General features: G+C 45.4%; 2 protein-coding genes across 6 annotated transcripts in view; one reads left to right on the plus strand and one right to left on the minus strand.

Moving 5' to 3' along the window:
- RHBDD1 (rhomboid domain containing 1) overlaps window positions 1-1,920 on the plus strand; it is a 115,493-nt gene extending 113,573 nt beyond the window's left edge. For all 5 annotated transcript variants that reach the window (XM_057551687.1, XM_007166729.3, XM_007166730.2 and 2 more), the window contains exon 7: window positions 854-1,920. In XM_057551687.1, coding sequence (XP_057407670.1) covers window positions 854-966 — 113 coding nt within the window. In that variant the 3' untranslated portion in view covers window positions 967-1,920. The remainder of the gene's footprint in view (window positions 1-853) is intronic.
- A 4,521-nt stretch (window positions 1,921-6,441) lies between these two features.
- Window positions 6,442-24,007, minus strand: part of COL4A4 (collagen type IV alpha 4 chain) — a 140,837-nt gene continuing 123,271 nt past the window's right edge. Inside the window, exons 43-47 of the mRNA XM_057551094.1 lie at window positions 21,274-21,399; window positions 15,516-15,632; window positions 13,711-13,899; window positions 11,714-12,000; window positions 6,442-11,283 (exon numbers count right to left, since the gene is read on the minus strand). Coding sequence (XP_057407077.1) covers window positions 11,020-11,283; window positions 11,714-12,000; window positions 13,711-13,899; window positions 15,516-15,632; window positions 21,274-21,399 — 983 coding nt within the window. The 3' untranslated portion in view covers window positions 6,442-11,019. The remainder of the gene's footprint in view (window positions 11,284-11,713; window positions 12,001-13,710; window positions 13,900-15,515; window positions 15,633-21,273; window positions 21,400-24,007) is intronic.

The raw sequence follows: 24,007 nt of genomic DNA on the forward strand, positions 1-24,007 counted from the left end.
CATTAGATTTCGGTTTCTGGGTCCTTGAGGTCAAGGACTGTCTATTGTTATTCCTTTATTATCCCCCTACAGTGCCTGGAAGAGTGCTTTTTTTATGCAGTGATTGAAATGCTTATATCACTGCAAATTATATGTTCTGTTTGTAGCCCGGAGAAACCCTTTTCAGTAATGATTTCCATGGTCCTTCATATGATCTTCAAATATTATGCCTGCATTTTTGTCTGCCTGCCCAGATATTGGTCATTATGGTAACACAGCCCCTGCTTTATGGGCCATGATGCCCTGTGGATGCTTGTGAGTTTCAGGCAGGCGTGATTCCCACCAGCTGGGGAAGTACAGGAGGCAACAGGTTAGAGGGAGGAAAAGGGCCCAACAGGAGAAACCTACGAGCACACTGGGTGAGGATGTTACGGACAGTGACGGTTATTTCTGGGCATTAAAAAAAATAAAGTAAGTGAGCACACTGGGTGAGGATGTTACAGCCAGTGACAGTTATTTCTGGGCATTAAAAAAAATAAAGTAAGCCCTTGAGACATTTTGGAAATTAAATGATGCAAATTGTGGAACACGATGGAAAAGAACATAGAAATGGGAGGATTGTCAAGACGTTTCAAAATGAGTCAAATTAGTTTCATGGATTGGACCTCGACAAAAATGTTCACTTTATGTTGAAATGTAGGATTGACATCTGAAATTGAAATATGTTTGTTACATTTCTGTTTCATGATAATATAAAGATGACACCCAAGCCATCTTTTTTTTCCCCCTTGGGAATCCTAGGATGCAGTGCCCTGTAAATGTCAGAACGATGGATGGACAGCGCTTGATTCTCCCTTGTGCTTTCGCTCTACAGGAAATCGTAGAAATAGCCCCGCAGCCTATGGGTTCCATCTCACACCAGAAGAAGAAATGAGGAGAAAGCGGCTTCACAGATTTGACGGCCAGCGAGGTGACCCAGCCATGTGAACAAATGTGATCCAGCTGTGTTATCATCGCCCCCAAGCCCCCACTTAGTTTTAAACAAAAGCAGAGGGCACTGTGACCGTCCCAATTGCTCACGTCTGCCGTGGCCCTTCGTCCTATGGACTCTGTGAGTCTAATTTGCAAGCAGATTGACATCTTGAGACCAGGCTTGTTGGATGCAGCTCACAGCTCTCTGGGAGTGGCCCACCTCCTGGCCTTGTCTTCTTGCAGACAGAAAGTAAGCGTCTCCACATAGGGACCAGTTTCCACACTCATTTCTCTCACTGCTGACTCAGCCTTGTTTTGTCTTTGAAGACCGTGACCTTCGCCAGGAGTTTTGTGTTCACCAGCCCAGAAGATCAGGCCCTCATTCTGCTCAGTGCTCGACTTGGCAGGAAGCAGAGAGCCATCCCTCATCCTCCTGGCGTGTTGCCATGGTGACTTTCCAGGAACAGGACGTGGCTACCATCGCAGGCTGTCGTCCCGGTCTGCCGTGCCCAAGCGCCTCGGCTCCTTGGGCCCCCGTATCTGGATGGTGGTTGCAGTGAACCTGCTTTGCTATGCTATCACTCTGCCTTCACGGGATGTGTAACTGGAAAAGCTTAAGTAAGACCTCAGATGGGAAACCACTTACACACTCCACGACACAGCAGGCGGCATCCACAGTTGGGCTCCCAGCAGCCTCTCCAGTGGCGACGTACCATCCTGGAGATGCAACTTGTATTGAACTAACCAGCAAAGCAGCAGCAGGCGCTGCGTGCAGAGTAGTGACCAGTGGGTTGGTCACTGAGAAATCCCTCTTGACGAAGTATTTTTTTCTCATAAAAGTGCCTTTTAATTGACCACTGTAACAGCCGCTTGTCCTACTCACCCGTCCAAGACACTCCCCAAACCCACAGACTGCAAGTCACTCCTGGTGCTTGTTTTTCAGGAATAAAAGGAAAAAGTCAAATATCACTGATGTCTTATTTCACTGAGATATTTATGTTTAAAGGGAGTTAGAAGCAGAAAAGGATCTTCCTATTTTGCTATATCTAGCACTTATATAGTTTTCTGATTTTGAAAGTAATATATATACCTTGTATATGCATAAAGCAAACATCTGGCAGGAAATGTACCCACATGTTAACAGAGGTTATTTTGGAAGGTGGAGTGCATAGGAGTTTGCTTTCTGTTTTTTACGATTTTGTATTGCTGTCTTTTAAAAATGTGTGTATACATGTGTTATGTGTACTGCTTTTGCAGTAGGAAAACTGATTTATATGATAATAATAAATCAAGAAATATATAATCAGGAAAATGGACTCAATAATAAGTATTGTGTATCTGTTGATAAAATTTACAATATAAACAGAAATACAGAAAAATACATGTGCGATTTAAAAAAAATCACCTGTATCCCCACCACTCAGAGGTACCCAGGGCTAACATTTTGGGGATATTGCTTTCTCAGTCTTTGTATACATTTGACAAATTTGGAGCATACCCACTATGCAGTTGTTTTTTTTTTTTTTTTAAGTATTTGTTTGTTTATTTATTTATTTATGGCTGTGTTGGGTCTTCATTTCTATGCGAGGGCTTTCTCTAGTTGTGGCAAGCGGGGGCCACTCTTCATCGCGGTGCGCGGGCCTCTCACCATCGCGGCCTCTCTTGTTGCGGAGCACAGGCTCCAGACGCGCAGGCTCAGTAATTGTGGCTCACGGGCCTAGTTGCTCCGCGGCATGTGGGATCTTCCCAGACCAGGGCTCGAACCCGTGTCCCCTGCATTGGCAGGCAGATTCTCAACCACTGCGCCACCAGGGAAGCCCCCCACTATGCAGTTTTGTATCCGGTTCCTAATCTGAATTGACCCGGGAGAGGCTTTGCCACTTGCGTGTACATGAGCTAAGCAAATCACCACGTGAGACCTCGGAGCACTTTGACCTGCCAGCTGGCACGGTGTTACCTGAGCTCCTTTGGTTAATTTATGATTGATAGAAAGCTACACACAGCATGTTTATGGTATGAATTGTATCTCTGAGTCTTGTAGCTTCAAACATTTTAAAATTTGAATGTTCAAGCTAAACGTCATTCCTCTTTTTTCCCAAACTCTTCGAATTTGTTTCCCATGACCTCTGTTGGGAGTAAGCTCATTCTTAACATGCCATCTTCTCATAGCGCATTGTAAAGGTAATTCTGTTACAGCACTTACATCTTGCCCTATGACTTTTTGTGCACAACTGTAGAAAGACGTGCCTTCTGCATGAGAGCACGGATTATGAACGGCTCTGGGATGAGGCCTGTGTCTTGTTAACGCTACACTTCCGCTTCAACCCCACCACCCAGAGGCTGGCCCCTGGCTCCCAGTAGGGGCTTACTAAATGTTAGCTTCCCCAGAGTGTTTTTTCAATGCATTAAAAGTCCAACCGCTATATATGGAAGTTTTTTTTTTTTTTTTTTTTTTTTTACTGCTGTTGAGTCCAATAATAGTAGCTCCTTGCTCTGTTTCACTTGTCAGATATAAAGACACCAGAACTGAATTTCAGATGTGTAACTGTAATATGCATGCCTTCTTTATTTATGGAGTGGAACGTCACTAAACTTTACAGATGTGGGAAAGGTCATTTTAGTTACACATATAAACCGGTTATCTTAGCATTAACAGTAAAGGTGTTTTGGAAATTAATTACTTTGTTCAGTTAATAGGCTTGCTTGTAACCAGTGCTTATTATTTTCAATATCCATCTTATTTTTTTTCCTACAAGAAGGAATCTCCAAAGTTATGCCAAAAAACTGGAATTGGATTGAGAAAGACAAAAGCCAGTGCGTTTGACTATCTCTAATAGGAAATAAGCATTTAGAGCTGTTTTTAAATTTGGTTTCTTTGCTTTAATAGTAATTTCCTGATTGTCTGTTAAACATCCCCACACTTTGGTTGTGGTTAGTCAACTTATGAGACCTCTGAATTCAGAATCTTTCCTTGGTTCTCAGGATGAGGGGGCAATTAAATTGCTTCCTCTTCATGACCTTGGAAGTATTTAGTGCCCGTGATTCCAAAGTTGTACATGATTGTTCAAGGCTCCTCTATCCTTTTAAGCTGTCTGTTGTTGAGGCCCAGACAGTAAATGGCTGGTTTTTCTAGAATTGGGCCAGTCTACATATTTGTCACACATTCTGCCACTTGGGGAGTAAGTTAAAGGGCTGAGACCCAGCACCAAACAAGGACAGTAAAACAGAGAGGGTGTGGCCGACTTGGCCACCGACTTCCCAGTCCTAGCTCATCTTGGGAGATTCAATCAAATAGTCATTAAAACAAAACAAAACAAACCTATCATCTCTTCCTTTCCCTTCCCATGGATTATTGCAGTCATTTCCTTTTTTTTTTGCCCCTAGTCTTTCATTTTAGAGTCACAGGCTCCCTGCTTAGAAGGACCTTAAAATCTCTCAGTACATTTGCTCAATACTTAAAATACCTCTTCACTCAGTTCTACACAGCGCTGCCAGTTATCTTCCAAAATCTACTTTTGCGATGCCACTCACCATCTCAGTGCCTTCTATTGTCTCTCTGTTGCCAAAGGATAAAGGTCAAACTCAATTGCCTCAACCGTGGGGCTCCAGCCAGCCCTTCAGCCTCATCCCCCCTTACCCATAACAGAGTCTGTGCTGCTCACTGGTCTCGCCGTCCAAGCTGGGAGCTTTCCTGACCCTGTGACTTAAATGAAACAACCTTTTCCTCTCCCTCTGCCCATCCAGATTCTCCCCAATCCTGCCACCAGACACCACAACCCAGAATGATCTGCTCTTACAGAGCATTCATCACAGTTACCGCAGACCACTTAGAATTGCTAGTTATCCTTCAGTGAGAGGATTGTCTCTCTCTCTCTAGATTGTAAACTTCACAAGGGGCAGGAACCCTGAATGTGTTACCCGTGTATCTCTTCACAGTACCTGAAACAATGCTTTGTCTGGAATGTCAAAACCAATAAACGTTTGTGGATTGAAACAAGCTCATTTATACCATCGCCAGTGGCACACGTGAAAAGAGGTGCTTGTTGCTGCTTGATATTGTTGAGGGTGTGTGTGTGTGTGTGTGTGTGTGTGTGTGTGTGTGTGTGTGTTTTCTTGACTCACAGGAAAGAATCACTTGAAAGCAAGCTTTTGTCCATAGAAATAGAAAACTCCAGGCCTTTCCCAACACTTCATAAGACAGCACGCTCGCCAGATGGTGGGGAGAGGTCTCCATCCCCGTGTCAGTCTGAGGCACGCCCCACGTCACGAATGCTGCGGCCTAGTGCACAAAACTCAAGACTCCAGGACATTCAAAGAGTATCGCCAGGGAGCCCCGATGGGTACCGCCAAATCTGGCCACTGTACTTTGGCAGGTGTGTTTGATGTGTCTGTGCTAACCTTTTTTTTTTTTTTTTCCTTTCTCCTGTAATATTTAGGGGCAAGGACAGAGTGATCTTGACATCTTGTTTAGATCTTCAGATGAACTGGCAGATTGGAACATACGATTTATACTTTATCAAGGAAAACTGAAACATTGCTAGTAGAAATCATTGAATTTGGCGGTAATACATATTGCTGCTTGGGAAGAGAATTATGTAATGAAATCAATAGTATGGGAGGCGATGGTGTGGGTAAAATACAATCTTTAGCGACTGATGGACCAGGGTTCAAGTTCTACTGGGTGCTGACTGTGTGACCCTGAGCAAGCTATTCATTCTCTCCAAACCTCAGTTTCCTCATCTGTAAAACAGGATAGTTGAGAGGTTGAGGGGAGCGCCTATAACAGGGTTCATACAGTTTCTGTCACATAGTAGGTGCTCAAGAAATGTTAATTAAACATCATTATTGTTCTATTGAGAAGTTGAACCAAATACCACTGAAGTTCCCTCCTACTTAAAAAGAGTTACTTCATGAAACAGGTGAGTATTACCTGTGAATATCGGCACTGCAGCCATCCCTGTGCTCAGCAGTGCGTGGGCTATAAAAATATAATCATCACGAACCCCTAACTTCCAGTTACTCTGGTCATCAGTAACAGTACCTTACGTTTCGTATCTCTTCGTAGTTATATCTCTTACTCTTAACCCTTACAGCAACCTTGTGAAGCAGGTGGTTCAACTAATGGGACAACTGAGACCCGCGGGGTCTCTGCCCCATGCTGGAGGGTGCATGCAACTCAGCAGAGGTTGCTGCAGGACCCCCCGGGCCCTGAGGCCTGGTTTCATGTCTGCCCCACCCCATCACTGTGTACAGGACAGTGCTTCCGGGAGCTTCAGAATCCCACGCTTTCCCAAGCCAAGGGGGTCACTTTCCACACCCTGCTCAGGCTCTTCCCATCTGCAGATCGCACTTCTACCAAGTAACCTTTCCTGTTTTCCCTACTGAGCCAGACTCAAGGTAGGCTGTATGACAAGGTAGGTTAAGTAGTAAACTCACTTTGGCTTGAAAGAAAATTAATGCACCAGATAAAACACAGTTGTTTTTTGGAGGTCATCACAGAATTTTTATACATAAGTGATATTATAAATTGTAATAATACAAGATTTCAATGTCAATAGCAGGTCAGGCATCTTGCAAAGTTTACATGTTGAAAGTCTTTAACTTTACAACCCTAGGTTAGAGAAAGGGATGCAATTTATCAGACACATTTCACATTTTTTCCTATGAATCATTAAATATTTAAGCACCATAAAATTCAAGCATTTCACACAGATGTGGCAGCCAGCATTGGTGGTCGAAAACGCATTATGCAGAGTCTCTGGCAGATGATAACAGTGACAGTTGCAGAGTACTGATATTTAATGTCAATTGTTTTGTTCCCTGCAGAACTTCCTGATAATGACCCTGCAGGAAATTGTGAGTTTTGTGTGTGTGGTACAGTAACTTTGAGAATTGAAATAAAATAGCATTCCCAAAGACATTAAGAATTGGCCAGGTATAAATAATTCTAATCAGTAATTTATATGCCCCGTGAGAATCCTTACGTTAATTCTACTATGTAAAGAATCCCAAGAAATATGTTTCATATTAAATGGCTTGTTTTAAATAGAAGATGTGACCATAATAAATATACAAGGTCTGCTATGTGCTGGACATAGAATCTAACTTAATTTTCAATGCAAAAGTAGGTGTTATGTCCCACTTTGTAAATGTGGAAAATGAGGCTCAGGGAGTTGCTGTGACTCACCCAGGGTAGCACCTCTGGCGGGTGACAGAGCTGGACTGAAACTTGGGTTCAACCACCTCTAAAGCCACATCTTTCCACTATTCTTGCAGCCACACCAAATAAAAGTAACAATTATCATATTAGTCTGGTGAGCTGATAGAAGCACAAATCTAATGTAATTTCCTGGAAAACAGAGAATGCTTTGCTTTATTATAATCTCTAAGAGGCTCAAACTAAAATCCTTGATAAAGTCCAGTTTTAGTGGACCATTCTGTTCCTCTTTTCCCAAGCACCAATAATAACATGTACACAAACTCTGTAGAGGTGATTTTGTACTAGGACGCTTTGACAATCATGAGGGAATACAGATTACAGCATGAGTTAAGTCATATCACACTTCCATGAAGAGTCTTCTCTCATTGTCACATCTCTCAAATCTTATTTCTGAAATTTCAGTTTATGGAAAAGTAAGCTATTTTTCAGGAGGGGGCGATGGTTCAAGTTTATCAGTCGGCTTTCCGTCAATAATTGCAAGAGGAGATTGTGGGTGTGCAGATAGGTTGTCACACTAAGATATTTTGAAATAAATGGTTTATACTTGTAACCATTTTGTCGATGAGAGCCCTATACCCAGAGCTGAACATCTAATGCCTAATGATGCAACTGTCAGTGAAAAAAGAACTGTCAATAACATGCTCAGCTCTGTGTAGGCCCAGGGCATACAACGATGAGTAAAGCATGCTGCCTGCCCTGTGGGCTTACATTTTAGCAAGAGAATGAAGGCAGCAGGGTGAGACATCACAGGAGCAGCGGGGAAAGCAGGAGAGAGTGAGCAGACCCGCGAATTGTACTGGGAGCAGCAGAAAGGAGGCCAAGTCATCCTGGGGAAATCCACACCCTCCTCCCCACCAGCTAATTCAGTCTAAAGATAAGTAGTCGTCTGCCAGGTAAACTCATCTGCGGGGGACATCACTGGGGGAAAGTGCAGGAGTAAAGTCACAGAGATAGGCGCGTGCCTCTGTGACGAGCAGAGAGGTAAGCTGCGGACGGTTCCTACAGGCCCTTTCACCTCACAGGAAGTCATCTGGACTTGGCAGGCAGTGGGCTCATTGAAGGATTTTAAGCCAAGGAATAACAAAATCAAATTTGCAACTTAGAGAAATGATGACGGGAATTTGAAACGGGAGGCAGCAGCTGGGAGATGTCTACTACAAGAGTAGAGGTGAAAGACAAAGGCTATGTTTAGACAGGTGCAGAGAGGCCGGCGAGGAAGGCAGCAATCCTCGGGAAGTGGCGACTGAAGTTGAGGTCTGGGGAATCCGAGAAGGGAGGGAATATGGGGAATACGAATGGGCCCCCCCTGCTGGCAGCGTGGATTGGGCTCCACTCACTGAAGATAAGAACCCAGAAGGAAACATCTAGTCGCTCAGCTCACGACCCAGAGCAACCCTCTTTGGGCCTTCCAACCAACCTGATGGGGGAGGGGGTTCTGGGGAAGGAGATATTGATAAGGATAATCACCAGTAATGGATTAGGAGAACAACTTTAAAGCTTTCTTCATCCTTCAGAGAGAAAGGATATTCCAAAGTACATTGATATGTAACCAGGTAAAGAAAATGATGGCTTAAAATAACATGATCTTCTAATCCAAGATAGTATTTTTTCCATTGTTTTGCTTTTTCAACCATTTAAAATAATTTTTCGAAAGCAGCAGGTGGCGTTTGTGCTGCGTTTACAGAGGGCTCTTGTGGTATCAGTTATTTTGAAATCAGTCTCCTACACTATCCCGGACTCACTGTGGAGGAACGTGCCCGCTTAATTCAGGCTGTTTTTTCAAAATTTATTTGACCAGCTTATTAAGATAATTCTAATACCAAAGTTAAGGTGTTTAAAATAGCAAGCAAGATATGTTTCCTATGGTCCATCGATCACCCTTACCTCTTCCCAGAAAATGTTCTCGGACCAATTTCATGAATGAACATGATGAATTTTTAGAAGGCTTGAATTTTGGTAATATATGATAAAACTTTTGGAAACAAAATTGTAATTATAAACAAGGTTGAAATTGGGTTCAATATCAAATATTTAGCATGCCATAGGAGAGTTTCAAAAAATTAATAAATGGGTCAAATGAACTAGGAAATATTCTGGTACATCAAGACAATTATTTCCTCTTAAAATGTACATTTTTTTCTTTTTACCAGGAAGTAGCCTTAAAATAAATTGCCATCCGGGGGACACCCCAGAGCAAAATTCATTTGAAATATATTCTGCATGTAAGTGCACACTCCCAATCAACGTTTGCCAAGAAAAATATTTCTTGTAAAGAAAGTTTTAATTGAGTTTTTCTTAATTATTAAGTGCATTGAAAATGAGCACTGAAGTGAATGTCACTTTCTCATGAGAAATTTATTTAGCTTTCTCTAGAATAACATTTCTTTAAATAAGGAAGGCAAGTTTCCTAAAAATCTTTTCCAATAAGCCTTCTAATTTTTAGGATTAGACCACTGAATTCCCAGCAAAATAGAAAACCTATCCTTTGCCCTACAGAAAATTACTCACTATAAAGTGACATATCTTCTAAGCTTTTACAGAAAATATTAATGCCAAATATCAAACTGCTGCCTTGCTCTAATACTGATATAAAATATAAGAATGTTTTTAAGATTAGAAAAGCAGGATGCTCCTGTAAAAACCAATAACAGGAACATAAAATTCAAGTTGTAGGTTGTCTTTGTTTCATTTAAAAGAGTGCCAGGTCTTTTGGGGGCATGGGGTGATGATGACTTAAATGAATCTTCTTACCTAAGTTTAATTAAGTCGGCCCTTAATTTTCTCCCAAGTGCATAATGATAGCTCTGTCACTTCCCCGTATGAGATGCCATTATGCGGATGGAGGGAGAGTGTCCGTTGCGGGCACTCGCTGTGAGGCAGCTCTGCAGGCGCCCCCGGGGAGGGGAGCAGGATGCTTTATGTGAACATGGCCCCACGTGGCTCCAGTCCCATTAGCACGCACGCTGGAAGACAAGCCGGACCCCGACTGGGCAAAAGCGGCCTGTTTGGAAGCTCACGGCAGCAGGGAGTCAATTCTTGTGAATCGCTGCCTTAATATTCATTAATAGCTTTTCGGCTCTTAATCCCTTACTGAACATATTTTTTTTTCCATAATTGCTACTTTTCCAAAGGGTTGCCAAAGCAGGCATTTCTGTTCTCTGAAAAATGCAGAAGAGAACATAATGTTTTATGTTCATCTGTGATGTGTTTTATGCTAATGTCGCGTCTCTGGAATACAGCGACCATGGTCCTTCCTGGCATAATGATTCATTCTGCTTTGAAATGAACTGTTCAGGCTGGCTGTGTGGATTTTTTTTTTTAATCTCCATGGGTCATAGTTTTACAATTAAAGTGCATGGAAAAATAGATTACAGAGGAAATCATTTTGAAATGTAGGAAATCTCTACTTTCTAGTTTCATTTGTTGGCCTATTTATTTTTTCCCGTAAAATCCATCCAGAAGCCCACTGTATTATAGAGTAATTGACTTCAATTGTTTGAGTTGCTATTAACCAATGAATGACGTTTTCAGTAATGTAATTTGTAATCTGGCCTTTATCATCTATTTGCCTTCCCCTGAATTAGCATACTTTTAAATAAAGCCAGCTAAGAATATCTGGGTTTCATCTAGGTTGGTAGGTCCAAACAAATCCATACGTGTAGCGTTTGCTTAATCTGTCCCAAACAGAGGAAGGGATTGCAGTACTGTGGGAATAACCACATCGAAACAGAAGGAACAGCTAAACCAGGAGTCCAAGATGAGCACCACTGAATCTCTCAGCACAGCCTAGGATGCCTTAGTCTCCTAGCAAGTTTCTCTTGGTGACCTGATGACAAGCGGTGGGTTCTCTAGCTATGCTTCACACAGACCTGACACCTGCTGATTTTCTGGCGCTGGGCTTGGCTTTCTTTCAAGGTGTCCGGTGAGGGTGCGGAGGAAAACTGCACGTCAGGTCTCACAGTTGTCAGCCAGAAGCTATACTCATTTGCAAAAAAGTGGCAAGTTCCCTGCCGTCCTTGGCATTCAAGGAACGGTGCAGCTCTGAAATCCTCCAGGCAGCTGCCGGGTGACATGAGGGCCTGGCCGCCTCCTTGGTCCCCAGCGCCTGTGTGCTACCCGGACAACAAGAGAGAATTAGGTCTCAGACATCTGCAGACAACCCCTTACCCATCCAGTGACACACCGAGGTCTGGGCCTGATTTACATTTTCCCTGAAAATCATCCCAGGAGGAAGAAACTACAATCTGCTGAGGAAAGGAGGCGTGGGAGACGGGATGGGTGTGCACACAACATTAAACCACTTTCGCTGAGGGCTGATGCAAACCCATCTTCCAAATTCTACCAAAGTAATAAAAAAAAAAAAATCATGGACAATAAGAAGACAGAGTGGCCCTGCATCTCCACAGGCTACAGTCTGTGGTGGCCTTCGTGACCCCGTGTCCTACTGCCGTCCGGTCTGCACAGGGTTCTCAGAATTACGGGCCAGTCCGGACGGCAGGGCAGAGGAGGGGGCTTAGGGACGGCGGGCGCGCAGGCGCTCACCATCAGGAAAGAGTACCCAATCCAGAGGCTCCGCCAGGCCCGCGGACACGGCGGGATGGTCTGGTCCTGACTGTGCACGGCCACGGCTTGCGCGGGGGCCTCGCACACGGCGCAGCGGCTGATGTACGGGCGGATCTCCTCCTCCGCGAGCGGCGTCATGGGCAACGGCGCGGTGCTCGCCAGCCAGTAGGACCTGTCGTTCCTCCGGGCGTACTGGCACACGTGGTGGACGTTGCAGTGGGCGAAGGGCAGCGTGCTGAACATGCGGAGGCAGGAGCCCGCCAGACCTTGGGAGGGAAGGCAACAGCGTGGTGCGCGGGGCGTAGGAGCGGCCTCCCCGACGTGGACCACCTGTGCGCACACGGTCTGGCGTCGGGAGGCTCCGGCCAAAGCCTGCGGCTACGGCGGCGAAAGCAAGGTGTGCCCCTGACCACGTCGGCCACCTCCCCGGTCTCAGGGGCCAGCCCTTAGTCCCTCGGCCACGCGTCACTCTCTCAGGAGCCAAGCAGTAGGCCGGGTGCTGGAGGGAGAGGTGAGCACAGCTCTTCCTCGAGAGCTTCAAGAAGCTCCCAGCCCGGCCTGATGGGGGAGCTGGAGGAGCAGACGGGCCCTGGGAGCACAGCAGCACAAGCCCTGAGAAGTGGAGGCACTGGGGCTTACAAGAAGGACGGCTGGAAGAAGTGACTCTACGCGAGGACCTGAATTATGAAAAAGATCTGGCCAGGTTTGGAGATGGTGGTGACCATTCAAAGGAAAGGCCTATTTATACAGCAGTAAAGAGGGTCGGGGGTAATAAGGGAGCATGGAACTCAAAGAACTCAAAGAAGTTCATTGGGGGGAAGGTGGGGAGAGCAGGTCTGGGTCTGTCTCAAGGGCGTCCCAAGGTAAATCAGACCAGAGGATGCGGGCTCTGTCCATCTTGTTAAGGAGTTCGGATTTTATTCCCAAAGCTCTGCAGAGCGAGGCCATGGTGGCTCTGGCTAGACCACGGCAGGGGAGGTGACCCGTGGGACACATGTAAGTAGCTGCCCCTCTAGGCCTGCACCCTTTCACCACCCTTATGGACAGGGGGATCACAGTCCAATGAGAGCCGTGACAAGACTCACCTCAACACCAGCTGTCCCTGTGGGCACAGCCCTCCCGCAACCACCACTCCAGCCACCACTATCTCGGGGAGACCACGAGTGCCAGCACCCAGGGGGCGGGGGGGACTCAACCCTCGGCTTAAAAATCAGTTCCTGCAGCTCACAAATCCACTATTGAAAGCTGACAAGTAGTGCCAAGGATAACTCCCTGAATAAAGTTCTGATGTTGCTTAAGGGTACAAATTTGCAACTAGTAGATAAATAAGTCCTAGTGATCTAATGCACAGTGGAATGAACATAGACAACAATATTGTATCCTAATCATCAAATTTACTAAGGATTAGATCTTAATTATTCCCACCACAAAAAAGAAATGATAGTTATGTGATATGATGGAGGTGCCAACTATCGATACAATGGAATCATATTATGATATCAGATCAACACTTTTGTACACCTTAAACTTACATCATGTTATATGCCAAATGTATTTCAATTTTAAAAATTGGAGTAGGTTGAGGAGTTGATGCTGGCTAATGCCACACCATATAACCACCAGGGTACCATTTTACATCTAAACACAGGAACCAACCATATCCTGATTAAATCATTCACACTGAGAAATAAAAATTGCATTTTATATGAGTCACCCTTAACTTATGGAGGAAGAATTATTTTTTTAACTAATCATATAAGTAGTCAGATAATAATAACTATAGCCACAATGAGCTTCTTTGGCACCTCTCAGGATCATAGGTTTAACGGAATTAGTTGAGAATTAGCATGGTAGTTGAAAAAGAAAAAAAATCCCATAGATGAGTGATCGTTTAAGATGTTGATGAATCCATAAAACTAACCCAAAAGTTTTGCCCTTAAGCAATGAACCTGGGTGACCATGTGCCCTCTACGTACCAAGGTCTTGATTGTGAGCTTTCTCCTGTCCTTCCAGGTATAACAGGCTATACCCGGTCCAGAGCCTGGGCATGCCCGCGGGGCAGGTGGGTTCTCCATCTGTCTGACTGTGGAGAACCAGGAGGAAGCCACTGAGGTATCCAGGGCCAAACCCTTTGGGCCCAGGATCCCCCACGGGCCCAGGAGGGCCTGGAGGAATAAAGAAACACAAATAAATAAAGGCCATTTAGTGAATTCAGTTTAACAAGCATTCTTAGCACCCCTGTCTGCTGCTGTGCTAAGTACTCAGGGGGAAAGAGAGGAATGTCCCCCTCACACAACTGCAATGTACACCAACAACTCATTCAGCAAGGACCTGTTCCACGCAACTTCTAGCTGCTTGTCTTACATTAACATAAAATCAGATGAAAATCCCTGGCCTCCTAGAGCTTACATTTTACTCAAAGAAGAGAAATGACAATAAGCATAATCGAAAGGTAAATTGTGAAATACTTAATAAATGGTAAGTGCTGAGAAGAAAAGAACTAGAAGGACACACCCCGTGTAGGATCTCCCAGACCCCTCCGACTAGACTGGTAGCCTGCTCTCTGAAAAGGTGAATCTCAAAGTTAGTCTTTCTTACGCCTCCCAGACCTGTCCCATTGTTCTACCATATCGTCAGTTCCATTCTAAGAAGGACAAGGGCTTGGAATCCATATGTTTGGCTTTGTAGCTCTTCTTTTATAAGGGAGGGAGGTGGAAGGAAGGCCGAATTCTAGAACTCTAAGTGGCTGGTGGGAAATGAACGGTTGTACAGAATGCGAGCAGTGGCATCTCTAAAGGGCTGACCCACAAAGAAGGCCAGTGGCTACTGCTAATTGCCAAAAGCAAAAGGTGAAGTTAGACTTTGAAATCAAAAGGTGTTTTTAAAAAGTGTTGCTTCTGGAAGACTGGCAGCTCTTCTCATCTATAAACCGGAAGTTACAAAGTGGTAGCTTGTGGACTGCATCCTGCTCATGTGTTTTGTTTGACTTACCAAGATGTGATGAGTTAAGATTTCCGGCTAGAAAAGCAGAGTGTAGGGAACTTTGAGCCCACATTTCTACATGGCAACAATTTCTACAGAGCAGAAGCTGAGCTGCTGCTTTTGAGCTGCAGCTTCCATTTTCTTGCAGTGCCCCGTCCTCAGCCCCTCTCCCACCCCTTCACCTGCTTCTCATTAGTAACCCGGTACTGCCAGATGGATACTCTCCAAAGATGAGAGGGTATCTGGGAGTCTTTGGGCCCTAACATATTGCCTAGTGTGTTATAGTTCAAATTTATATTCTGTAGAGTCTTATCTCTTCTCATCCAAGGCCCACTCTCAAGTATTTTTCTTAAGGAACAGCCTTGTATTCTATATAAGTTGATTGATGGCTGTATGCTAAGATGAATGAACTTAGAAAACCAGAGGCCAAGTGATTCAGTCAGTTGTAAATGTGAGACCACCCCCCGCTGTCCCTAAGATCTTCAGCACAGCCTCTCAGTGGCAGTCACACAGCCAATGCCAGGCTTACCTCGGGAGAGTGAACAGCGGAAATGGCAGAGCCTTTTAGGTTAATGTACAGTGTTTTGGGAAAATAATGGACACGGCGCCTTGACCTGTTTTTATGATGGTCGAGTATCAGCTACAATGTGGAGGACACATCCTGTTCTGTTCTTGTTGCTTTGTCCCCCTAAAGCCTGGTGAGTGGCTATCTAAGGCAAACGCTTAAGAGGCCAGGGATCTTGTCAACAGTCTCAGATCCACTGTGCCAGGGAAAAGAAGAGAAACCAAAACTCCTTACCTGGTACTCCTGGGCAGCCCGCTTCTCCCATGTCACCTTTGCGTCCCGGAGGCCCAGGGGACCCTGGAAGGCCATCCTCGCCTCTCCTGCCATCCAGCCCGGGCTCTCCTTTGCACCCTGCAGGAAAGGTCACAATGGTGGTGACGACAACAACGTGACACCCACTAGGTAGCATTTACTGCGTGAATTCCTCGTGTCAGCCCCGGGCCTCCCGTTTGCACCAACATGCACTGGCTCATTTCAGCCCTGCAGCTACGTGAAGTTGGGGTTATACCATCTCCACTTGGCAGTGGGGGTAACTGAGGCTCTAAGAGATCAAGTAACTTGATCAATTAAGGCCAATGAATCATTAATGGGCAGAGTCAGGATCTGAAGCCAGAGCAGCGAGGTGTTGAGTGAGACATTGTCACATTTTCTTCATCGTCTTGTATATTTGACCTGGTTGGGTTTTTTGTTTGTTTGTTTTTTGTCGTTGTTGTTTTTGACATTGAACATATCTGGCTTTTGTAATTAAATATTTTCCTTAGGAATAATTTTTTGGAAGCCTGAATGGAGGAATGAATAAAACTTAATAGCATTTAGTTGAGAGTCAGGTTAAATTTACAGCAAGGGCAGCAATTTTTAAAAACAGCTCTTTGTCGAGGGTTACAAGGTGCTAGGGAGCAGACTAATCCCTTTGTGTGAATTATCCAGTTCAGTCTTCACAGCAGCCGCATGACGAGATGCTCCCACGCGCCAGGCTACCAGTGGGGAGACAGAGGCTAAGAAAGGCCACGGCGCTGACCACGTGTGGTGAGGAAACAGGCCTGGCAGGCCGAGGGCAGAGGCTGCACCATCCATCTCCAGACCCTGCTTGGTGACCAGGGCTCAGGCGTGTTCCCTGGGGCCTCGGCAGCCAGCCGTCACACTGAGACTTGAGCGGTTCTTTAAGTGTTTGGTTCCTTTTGGCCCAAGACACAAGTTCATTAGCCACGATCTCCTTTGGTCTGGGTAGCAGATTTGGTCCCTGCCTGCGGGGGACTTTGCAGCCCTTCCCCTAATTACCTGAATCACTAGTCCCTCAAGGCTTCCGTTCTCTACCTCTCTTCTCTCTCCCTCTCTCCCTTTCTGGATCATTCTTCTCTGTCCAATCCCTCTCTCTGCCACAAATTAGCCTAAAACCAACCATTAAGTCCAAGAGGGCTCACTTGAGTAGCTGCCCCTCTTTTCCACGCTGGGACGTGTTCTTCAAGGCATCGGGGGCCGCCTGAGGATGTGGAGCAGGGGCTGCCGTGTTCAGGGGACCAGACGTCTCACTCGACTCTGCTCTCACACAGGCACCCTTAAAGCCATCTGAAATGCACGCCCCCCAAGCGTCACTGCCTTTACATTTTGTCCTGACATCACCTACCTGAGCGGCCCCCACAAACCTCCACTTTTCATCCCACATCCAGCAGCCATCACCCGATGCTGGTTGCACTACGTTCAGCGTGGGCGTCTGGGGTGCTCCTGGCTTTCAGGGTGCTGTGACGTCACTCTGTCTCCTCTTGGATCATAAACAAACTCTCTTGGAACGTCCTGCAGTGCCTGGACTACGTTCTTACATGGTCACCGTTCAGTAAGTGAGAAAGGAAACCTCTCCTCCTCCCCATGGAGGGGAGGGACGCCCTCCCCTGTCTAACTGGGCAGAAGCCTCTTCCTGGCTGGCGCTGCTGTATGCGAGTTGGTGCATCTCTTTCTACCAGCTTCGAAGAGAATGTCCGTTATCTTGGAAGGAACCTAGGGCCGCACGGTGAGCTCAGAGCACTCTTTTCTCTCCCACCGAACGAGATGATTCCAACATGTGGCCACTGTGCGATCCTGGAAAGGGCTGCCCAGGGCTAATGAGACAGCGAACCAATGGGCGTATCACAGACAAGGCAGCAGACATTCCTTCCCAAGTATCAACATGCGACGAGCTCACCGCCCCGTCTGGGAAAGAGTTCCCTGCCAGCTGTTACAATAGAGGCTTTGCTCCCTTTGGGGAAGACAAAGGGAAATTGTCAGCAGATAAAGTTTCTGAGAGCCAGGAAGGAGGGCTTTTGTTAACTCGAGTTGTGTGCCCAGACCTTTCTACTTGGAACTTGTTTTACAGAACAGACCTACGTCTAAAAGCACAGCAGTGTCGGATGGAGTCCCTCGTCTGAGAGGGTCACGTGTTGACTAGAAGATAAACGCTCCCAACAGGATGTGGGGATGTCCGTTAGGCAGTGACAGTTCAAACCAGAATGGAAACCACTTTTGCGTTCATCACAGGAAGTCTCAGCCTTTGAGGGCCACCCGGGAAGGAAAAGTTGTAGATCAAAGACATGTGTGAGTAGAAAAGCATTAGACCTTCTGTGATCGAGAGCTCTTAACAGACTCAAGTTTTACTTAGTGTGGCCATTACCCACTCATACTGGGTAGGAAAGAGTCAGAACTTCGTTTTTTCCTACGTAGATTTCAGCGGCACCCCTTGGATACAAAATCAGCTTAGCAATGAAAGAGGTTTTGAGGGAAAACAGGAAGAAAACCACAATGTCATTTTTAGTGGAGGTGGTACTTCTCAGGGGCAGCTGATCCTTCACAACCAACCTTGGGGTGGTCTTTACAGCCCCACACACCCTGCTGAAAGAATCGCCTTCAGAAAAGGACAGATGACGCAAGTCCATCACAGCTGGGCCACTTTAGACCCTTAGAATATACCTATCACTTTTCAGTAACTGGATAGCACGGCCAATGCATCTAGGGTGGCCAGTGGGAGCAGACAGGGAGAGGGGACCAAGGAATACATTGCTGGCAAAGAGGGTTCTTTACAACAGGAGCCGGGTTGGGGGGCTGTATCAGAGAAGAGGGGGCCCCATAGAAAGCAGTGGGCTGGGAGCAGGTGCACAGCAGGGCCAAAAGGAGCTCCAGGGAAGCTGGACCCCAGAGCAGTACAGCCCACACTGTTAGACGGTTGGGGAAAGTGGGTAATGCTTCCCGGGAAGGACTGTGCGCTTTTTTTTTTAACATAACAATCACATTCTGTGGCACAATGGTGGCCTCGGGGTGTCCCCACTGCCAGCAGGCAGGGTCAGTGACATCAGTAAGGAGAGGGCACAGGAAGCCAGAGACGGCCGTTCTGTGGCCACGTGCGGCTGGATAAGCCCATCCGACCCCAAGTCAGGAGGAATTCGAGATGACAGGTGATCACACCTGGACCACAGAGACAGTCAGCCCTCTTTCAGAAGCTCACAGTCTATGCAGAGAGAATCTTGTATGTGCCCAAGATAACTACTAAGTTAAAGTGTGCAGAATTTGCCCATTTGATTTTTTTCTTTGTCACTTTCTTTGGTTATTTTCCAAAGCCACCACAGTGGGTGAACCCAACCACCTATCTGGTCTCGACTGATATTGGGGTGAAGCAGTGGGTCTTAGCCCAGGCTGCCTGCTACAGTCATCTGGGCAGCTTTCTCAAAACACTGATGCTCGGGCCCTGTCTCCCTCTGAGTTTTGCTGGTCTGGGATGAGGCCTGGACATCAATATTTTTTCAAGCCCCTCCAGGTGACTTTAACCTAGAGCTAGGACTGAGTCACTCAAGAAGGCATCACTCTTAGCTGACTCTTTTAAGGACATCATTCATATAATACAGTTAGGGTTTCTCAAACTTGAATGTATATACAAACATTCTGGGGATCTTGTTAAAATGCAGATTCTAATTAGGTCGGTCTGGGGGCGGCCTCAGTTGCTACTGGTCCTCAGACCACACTTTGAGCAGCAAAGATGTAGCCGGTTCTCAGTTTCTGGATTATTAGGCCAACCTGCCCCAACTGTGCTCCTGCCATCTCCCTGTTGGACAATTCTGGTTCCTCAAAGTCCAATCTCTCCTTACAAGCTCTGCTCAAATGCCAGCTCTTGCTGGGGTCTTAGGAGTCCTGCAATCCTCCAGGCTGGAATTACCTCTCCCCATCCCATTTTCCTAATGCCTTTTGCTTGAAACTCCTTCAAAACACGAATTATAATTTCCCATTATTTAGAATTACTTACGATCTGCCAGCTATGTCTACCATGCGGCTGTGAGACCCACATCTCATTCATATCTGTATTGCCCACAACACCTAGTACTGCATTTTATAAAGAGTAGAGGGGGACTTCCCTGGTGGCACAGTGGTTAAGAATCCGCCTGCCAATGCAGGGGGGGACATGGTTCGAGCCCTGGCCCGGGAAGATCCCACATGCCGCGGAGCAACTAAGCCCGTGCGCCACAACTACTGAGCCTGCGCTCTAGAGCCCGCGAGCCACAACTACTGAGCCCGCGTGCCACAACTACTGAAGCCTGGGCGGCTAAAGCCCGTGCTCCACAACAAGAGGAGCCATCGCAATGTGAAGCCCACGCACTACAATGAAGAGTAGCCCCCGCGCTCTGCAACTAGAGAAAGCCCGCGTGCAGCAACGAAGAGCCAACGCAGCCAAAAATAAATTAATAAATTAATAAATTTTAAAAAAAAGAGTAGAGGGGGTCTGGAAGTATTCTCTGAAATGAATTTGCAGAAACCCATTACAGGCCACATCTTCTACTTGAAAGTTAATTTTTTAAAGGGGGGATGGGACCAGCCCTCAATATGGCAGATATATACACAACAAGGCAGCTTGGTTTTAAAATAAGGTTGAGTGACGAGTTTATTGACTGACTAAGGGTTTATTCATGCAAAGAGTGCCAAAAAAAAAAAGTTAAGTAACTACTCTCAATTCCCAGCGCCCGTGGGCTGTTAAAGGAAGTTGCTCCCATCGACACTCAATTAACTGACTGCACAAACGCAGATGCAATGCAGCAAATACAAACAACAGAACCCCATACTAACATAAACAGACTCCAGCGGACCGGGACATCTCTTGGGTCCTTAGCTACTTGGGTTTGGGGAAACACAAGGAAAACAGGTGGTGCAAAATTCGGTTTTACTTCCAATTTCTTTGGCCCTGAACCAAAAGGAGCCAAAGCCACAGCTGGGCAGTGGGAAAGCCAGGAAGAGGAATGGTTTCATGCCTCTTAGGCTAATTTGCACATTTGTTTCTAGAATTTGGTATCTAGAATCACAGGCACTGCCACTGGTCTAAAAAGATCAGTTATCTCTAGATGACCAGCCTGAACTCTCTGATCTCTTTGTAAATTACCCAATGAGATGGGGATATATGAAGAGAAAATAAACCATTTGGAGGGCACCTTTTAAAGGAATGGTTTGGTTTAAATACTTAAATAAGAATCCTGCCACCCTGACAATGACTGAGCAATGCTCAGATCCATTCGATGAACAACGCCATCTTTGCCATAATTTAGCGTGACCCTCCCCGTCTTCCCTTTTCCTCTTCCAAGTGATACGCTTCCTTCTCCCTTCTTGTAGGCTGTTCTGCTCCACTGAGTCCCAATTCAATTCAATTGTTTTTAATTCAAGGTCAAATCCACACCTAATAATGACTATTCATAGAGCATGTACTCTGTGGTGCTAAGAGGTTTCAAAACCTCATGCCCAAAAGCTGCCCGAGAGTAAAAGATTCAAGTAGGCGTTCCCCATACAAATAGAAGGGATGTGTCGATCCTGTTACTACATGATTAAACCTTTGGACAGATGTAGAGAAAATGTTTAAGGGGAAGGAGGTTTCCACTGCTTCATCCCCGCTAGTTGTTTAGGCTCCATACCAAAAACCTACGTAGCAAACACCCAGATTTTCATTTCAGCAATCTATGCTGCCAGTAATGAACAATCAGTGTGAGGCTCATACCTGGTCCTGGGGGGCCTCTCATTCCAGGGATCCCCATGGCTCCTTCTGGTCCTCTTGGGCCTGGTACCCCAGGAAGCCCCGGGATTCGGGGGCAAGCATCCAAGTCTGCAGGGGGCCCAGGTTCACCTGAAATGAGAACCACCACCTGTGTGAGGGATTCCAATGCTTATGAACCAGGTCCTTCTGCCGTCTTGAGCTGGATGGGCTTCTGACACTACGCTGAAATGTTATCGAGCATGTTCAAGCAGCCAATGTCAGCTCCGTGAAGATGGGACTCTGTCTTGTTCACTGTGAAAACTTCTAGAATGCTTTTTGTTAATGACTGAATGACTGAATGAGTGAGTGACTGGGATCTCAGAGGAAGCAAAAGAAGTATGAAGTAGTGAAAATGGGCCGTGACAGCGATCATTTGGTGACCTTCACAGGATTTGCAATTTGGGGGCCATTTCCTACTAGGAGCTGGCCACAGGTGGCATGGGGAGAGGTCCTGGTGTGTTCCTCACACTCAGCTTAACATCACTCTAATTCATCAGTCTACACTGCAGCCAGCTGGGTTTCCAGAGTGTCTGCTACTCAAGGGGACAATTTCAGGATTGCTAGAGGCACTGAGGCAGTGACTTTCAACCTTGAGTGCACGTTGGAACTATCCAGGCGCGTTATAAAAATACTGATTTCTGGGTCCCACTCCAGAAATACTGGTTTCATTGGTATAGGATGTGGTCTGGGCAGTGCCCTCAAGCTTGGTTTTACGATAAACCCATCTGCAGAGCTTTTCAAAGATACCGCTGCCAGCACCCCATCTAGATAATTTAAAAGGAATCTCTGGGGGTGGAACCCGGGCATTACTAATTTTTTAAACTCTCCAGATGATTCCAATATTAGCCAGGGCTAAGAAGCACCCCTGGAAAGCTGCAGTTCTGACGTTAGCACATCACAATCATCTGTCAGGCTTGTTAGAGCCCAGAGTTTCTGAATCAGTAGGTCTGGGGGTGCGGGGCAACATTTTACATATCTAACATGTGCCCAGGTAAAGCTGATGGTGCTGACGTGGGGAATCTCACTTTGAAAACCACTGCCCTAAAGGTTTAATATTTTTTTTCTTCTTGGGCACATTCACAGCTCTAAAAACCATTTTGTTTTTTTTTGCTAAATCTTCATTCAGTCACCCTGCAAACATTCCACAAGGAAAAAGAAATAATAACACTAAGCCAAAATGATAACTGCTAACACTTACTGGATGCTTTATCATGCATCAGACCTCGTGCTAAGTGCTTTATGATTGAATGTTCCCACCCAGCCTGTGTGTGGGTGCTGCTGTCATTAGAAAGTTACAGGGAAGAAAATTCAGGCTCAGGTAAATAAGCAACATACCTAAGGTCACGAAGCTACTACGTGGCGCAGTCTAGATAAAAATCCAAGACATCCTGGCTCCAAAACTGCGCTCTTCACCCGCACCCCATAATGCCTTCCCTAAGAACTCTGAACACCTACGTGGTGAATTCTAAGAAATGCAACATATTGTAAAACACATCATTTATTAGTTATGGTTTTCTTAAAATTCATACAAATGTGCAAAATAATTTTAAGAACAATGATAAAGCAGTGAGAAGCTCCTAGAAAACGTGGCCACAATGACAATGTAGTCTACACGGTAGTTACTGGGCCTGTGGAAAAATGAACTTGAACCCTATAAGCTGTTTGGAATTTAACCTCCTGGAAAATATTGTATGAAACCACAAGTGACACCAAGTTAGAGACCTTTTTACAGTACATACAGTTTAATGTAAAACTTGGCTTTTTCGCTCTGAGTGACTTGAGAGAGATGCATGTAGGTATTTCCTGCTTTCCCTGGATAATCTGGTGCATTATGGTGGGAATTCACCAGTGAGGGTAGAGGGGAGGAAGCAAGTAAGTGGAGGAGGGGCGGGCATTTGGCTGGTACTTCACATTTAGGATGCTGATGTTATATTCCAGTGAGTTTATATATATAGTCAGAGAGACACTAAAAGGACTGAAGTGAAACTCATTAAATATACAATAGTAATTTTAAAATATAAACATTTAAAATAGCAGGATTTCTTAAAATTCTGATTTTGCATGTCTTTACTTTTTGACAAACCAGAAGCTGAAAGAAAGGGGCCGAGGTATCTCTTGTAAGGCCCCTAAAAATAATAAATGGTGTCTGTATTCAGGGCAACGTTCCTTAGGGTTAATAACAGAGGCCTGGAAAGAACAAATGCACACTTTCACGATTTTTCTTTTCTTCTTTTGAGAAACTCTTTTTACTCTCTTTAAAAATGCCAGACACAAAATCATATGTTGCTTTCGCATTGTGGAGGATTGAGTGAACACTTAGTTGAAAAGAATAATGGCATTTTCATTTTAACACACAAAGAAACTTGCTCCTTGACAGTGGACTTTGGGTGTGATGGGAAAGGCTCATCACAGCCCCTTACTGGGTAGTAAGGACCCAGCTATTCATGTTGTTGATACTACTTATTTTAGGGATGTTCTCTGTATTTATATTGTAGAATTTAGAAAGGAAGCCTGCGTTGGTATGTACTGTAGCACTTCACAGAGAAAGCACTCATACTCTGTGCCTGAATTGAAATTCTATAATTCTCTACACCACCTTGACAACCTATAATGAGGCTCAGCATTGGGGCACTCTAATATGGGGTTACCATATCTGTAACGAGGAAGCAAAGGCATTAAAACCTAATATAATTACAGC

The sequence above is a fragment of the Balaenoptera acutorostrata genome, chromosome 8 (assembly GCF_949987535.1).
Source record: "Balaenoptera acutorostrata chromosome 8, mBalAcu1.1, whole genome shotgun sequence".
Classification (NCBI taxonomy): Eukaryota; Metazoa; Chordata; class Mammalia; order Artiodactyla; family Balaenopteridae; genus Balaenoptera; species Balaenoptera acutorostrata.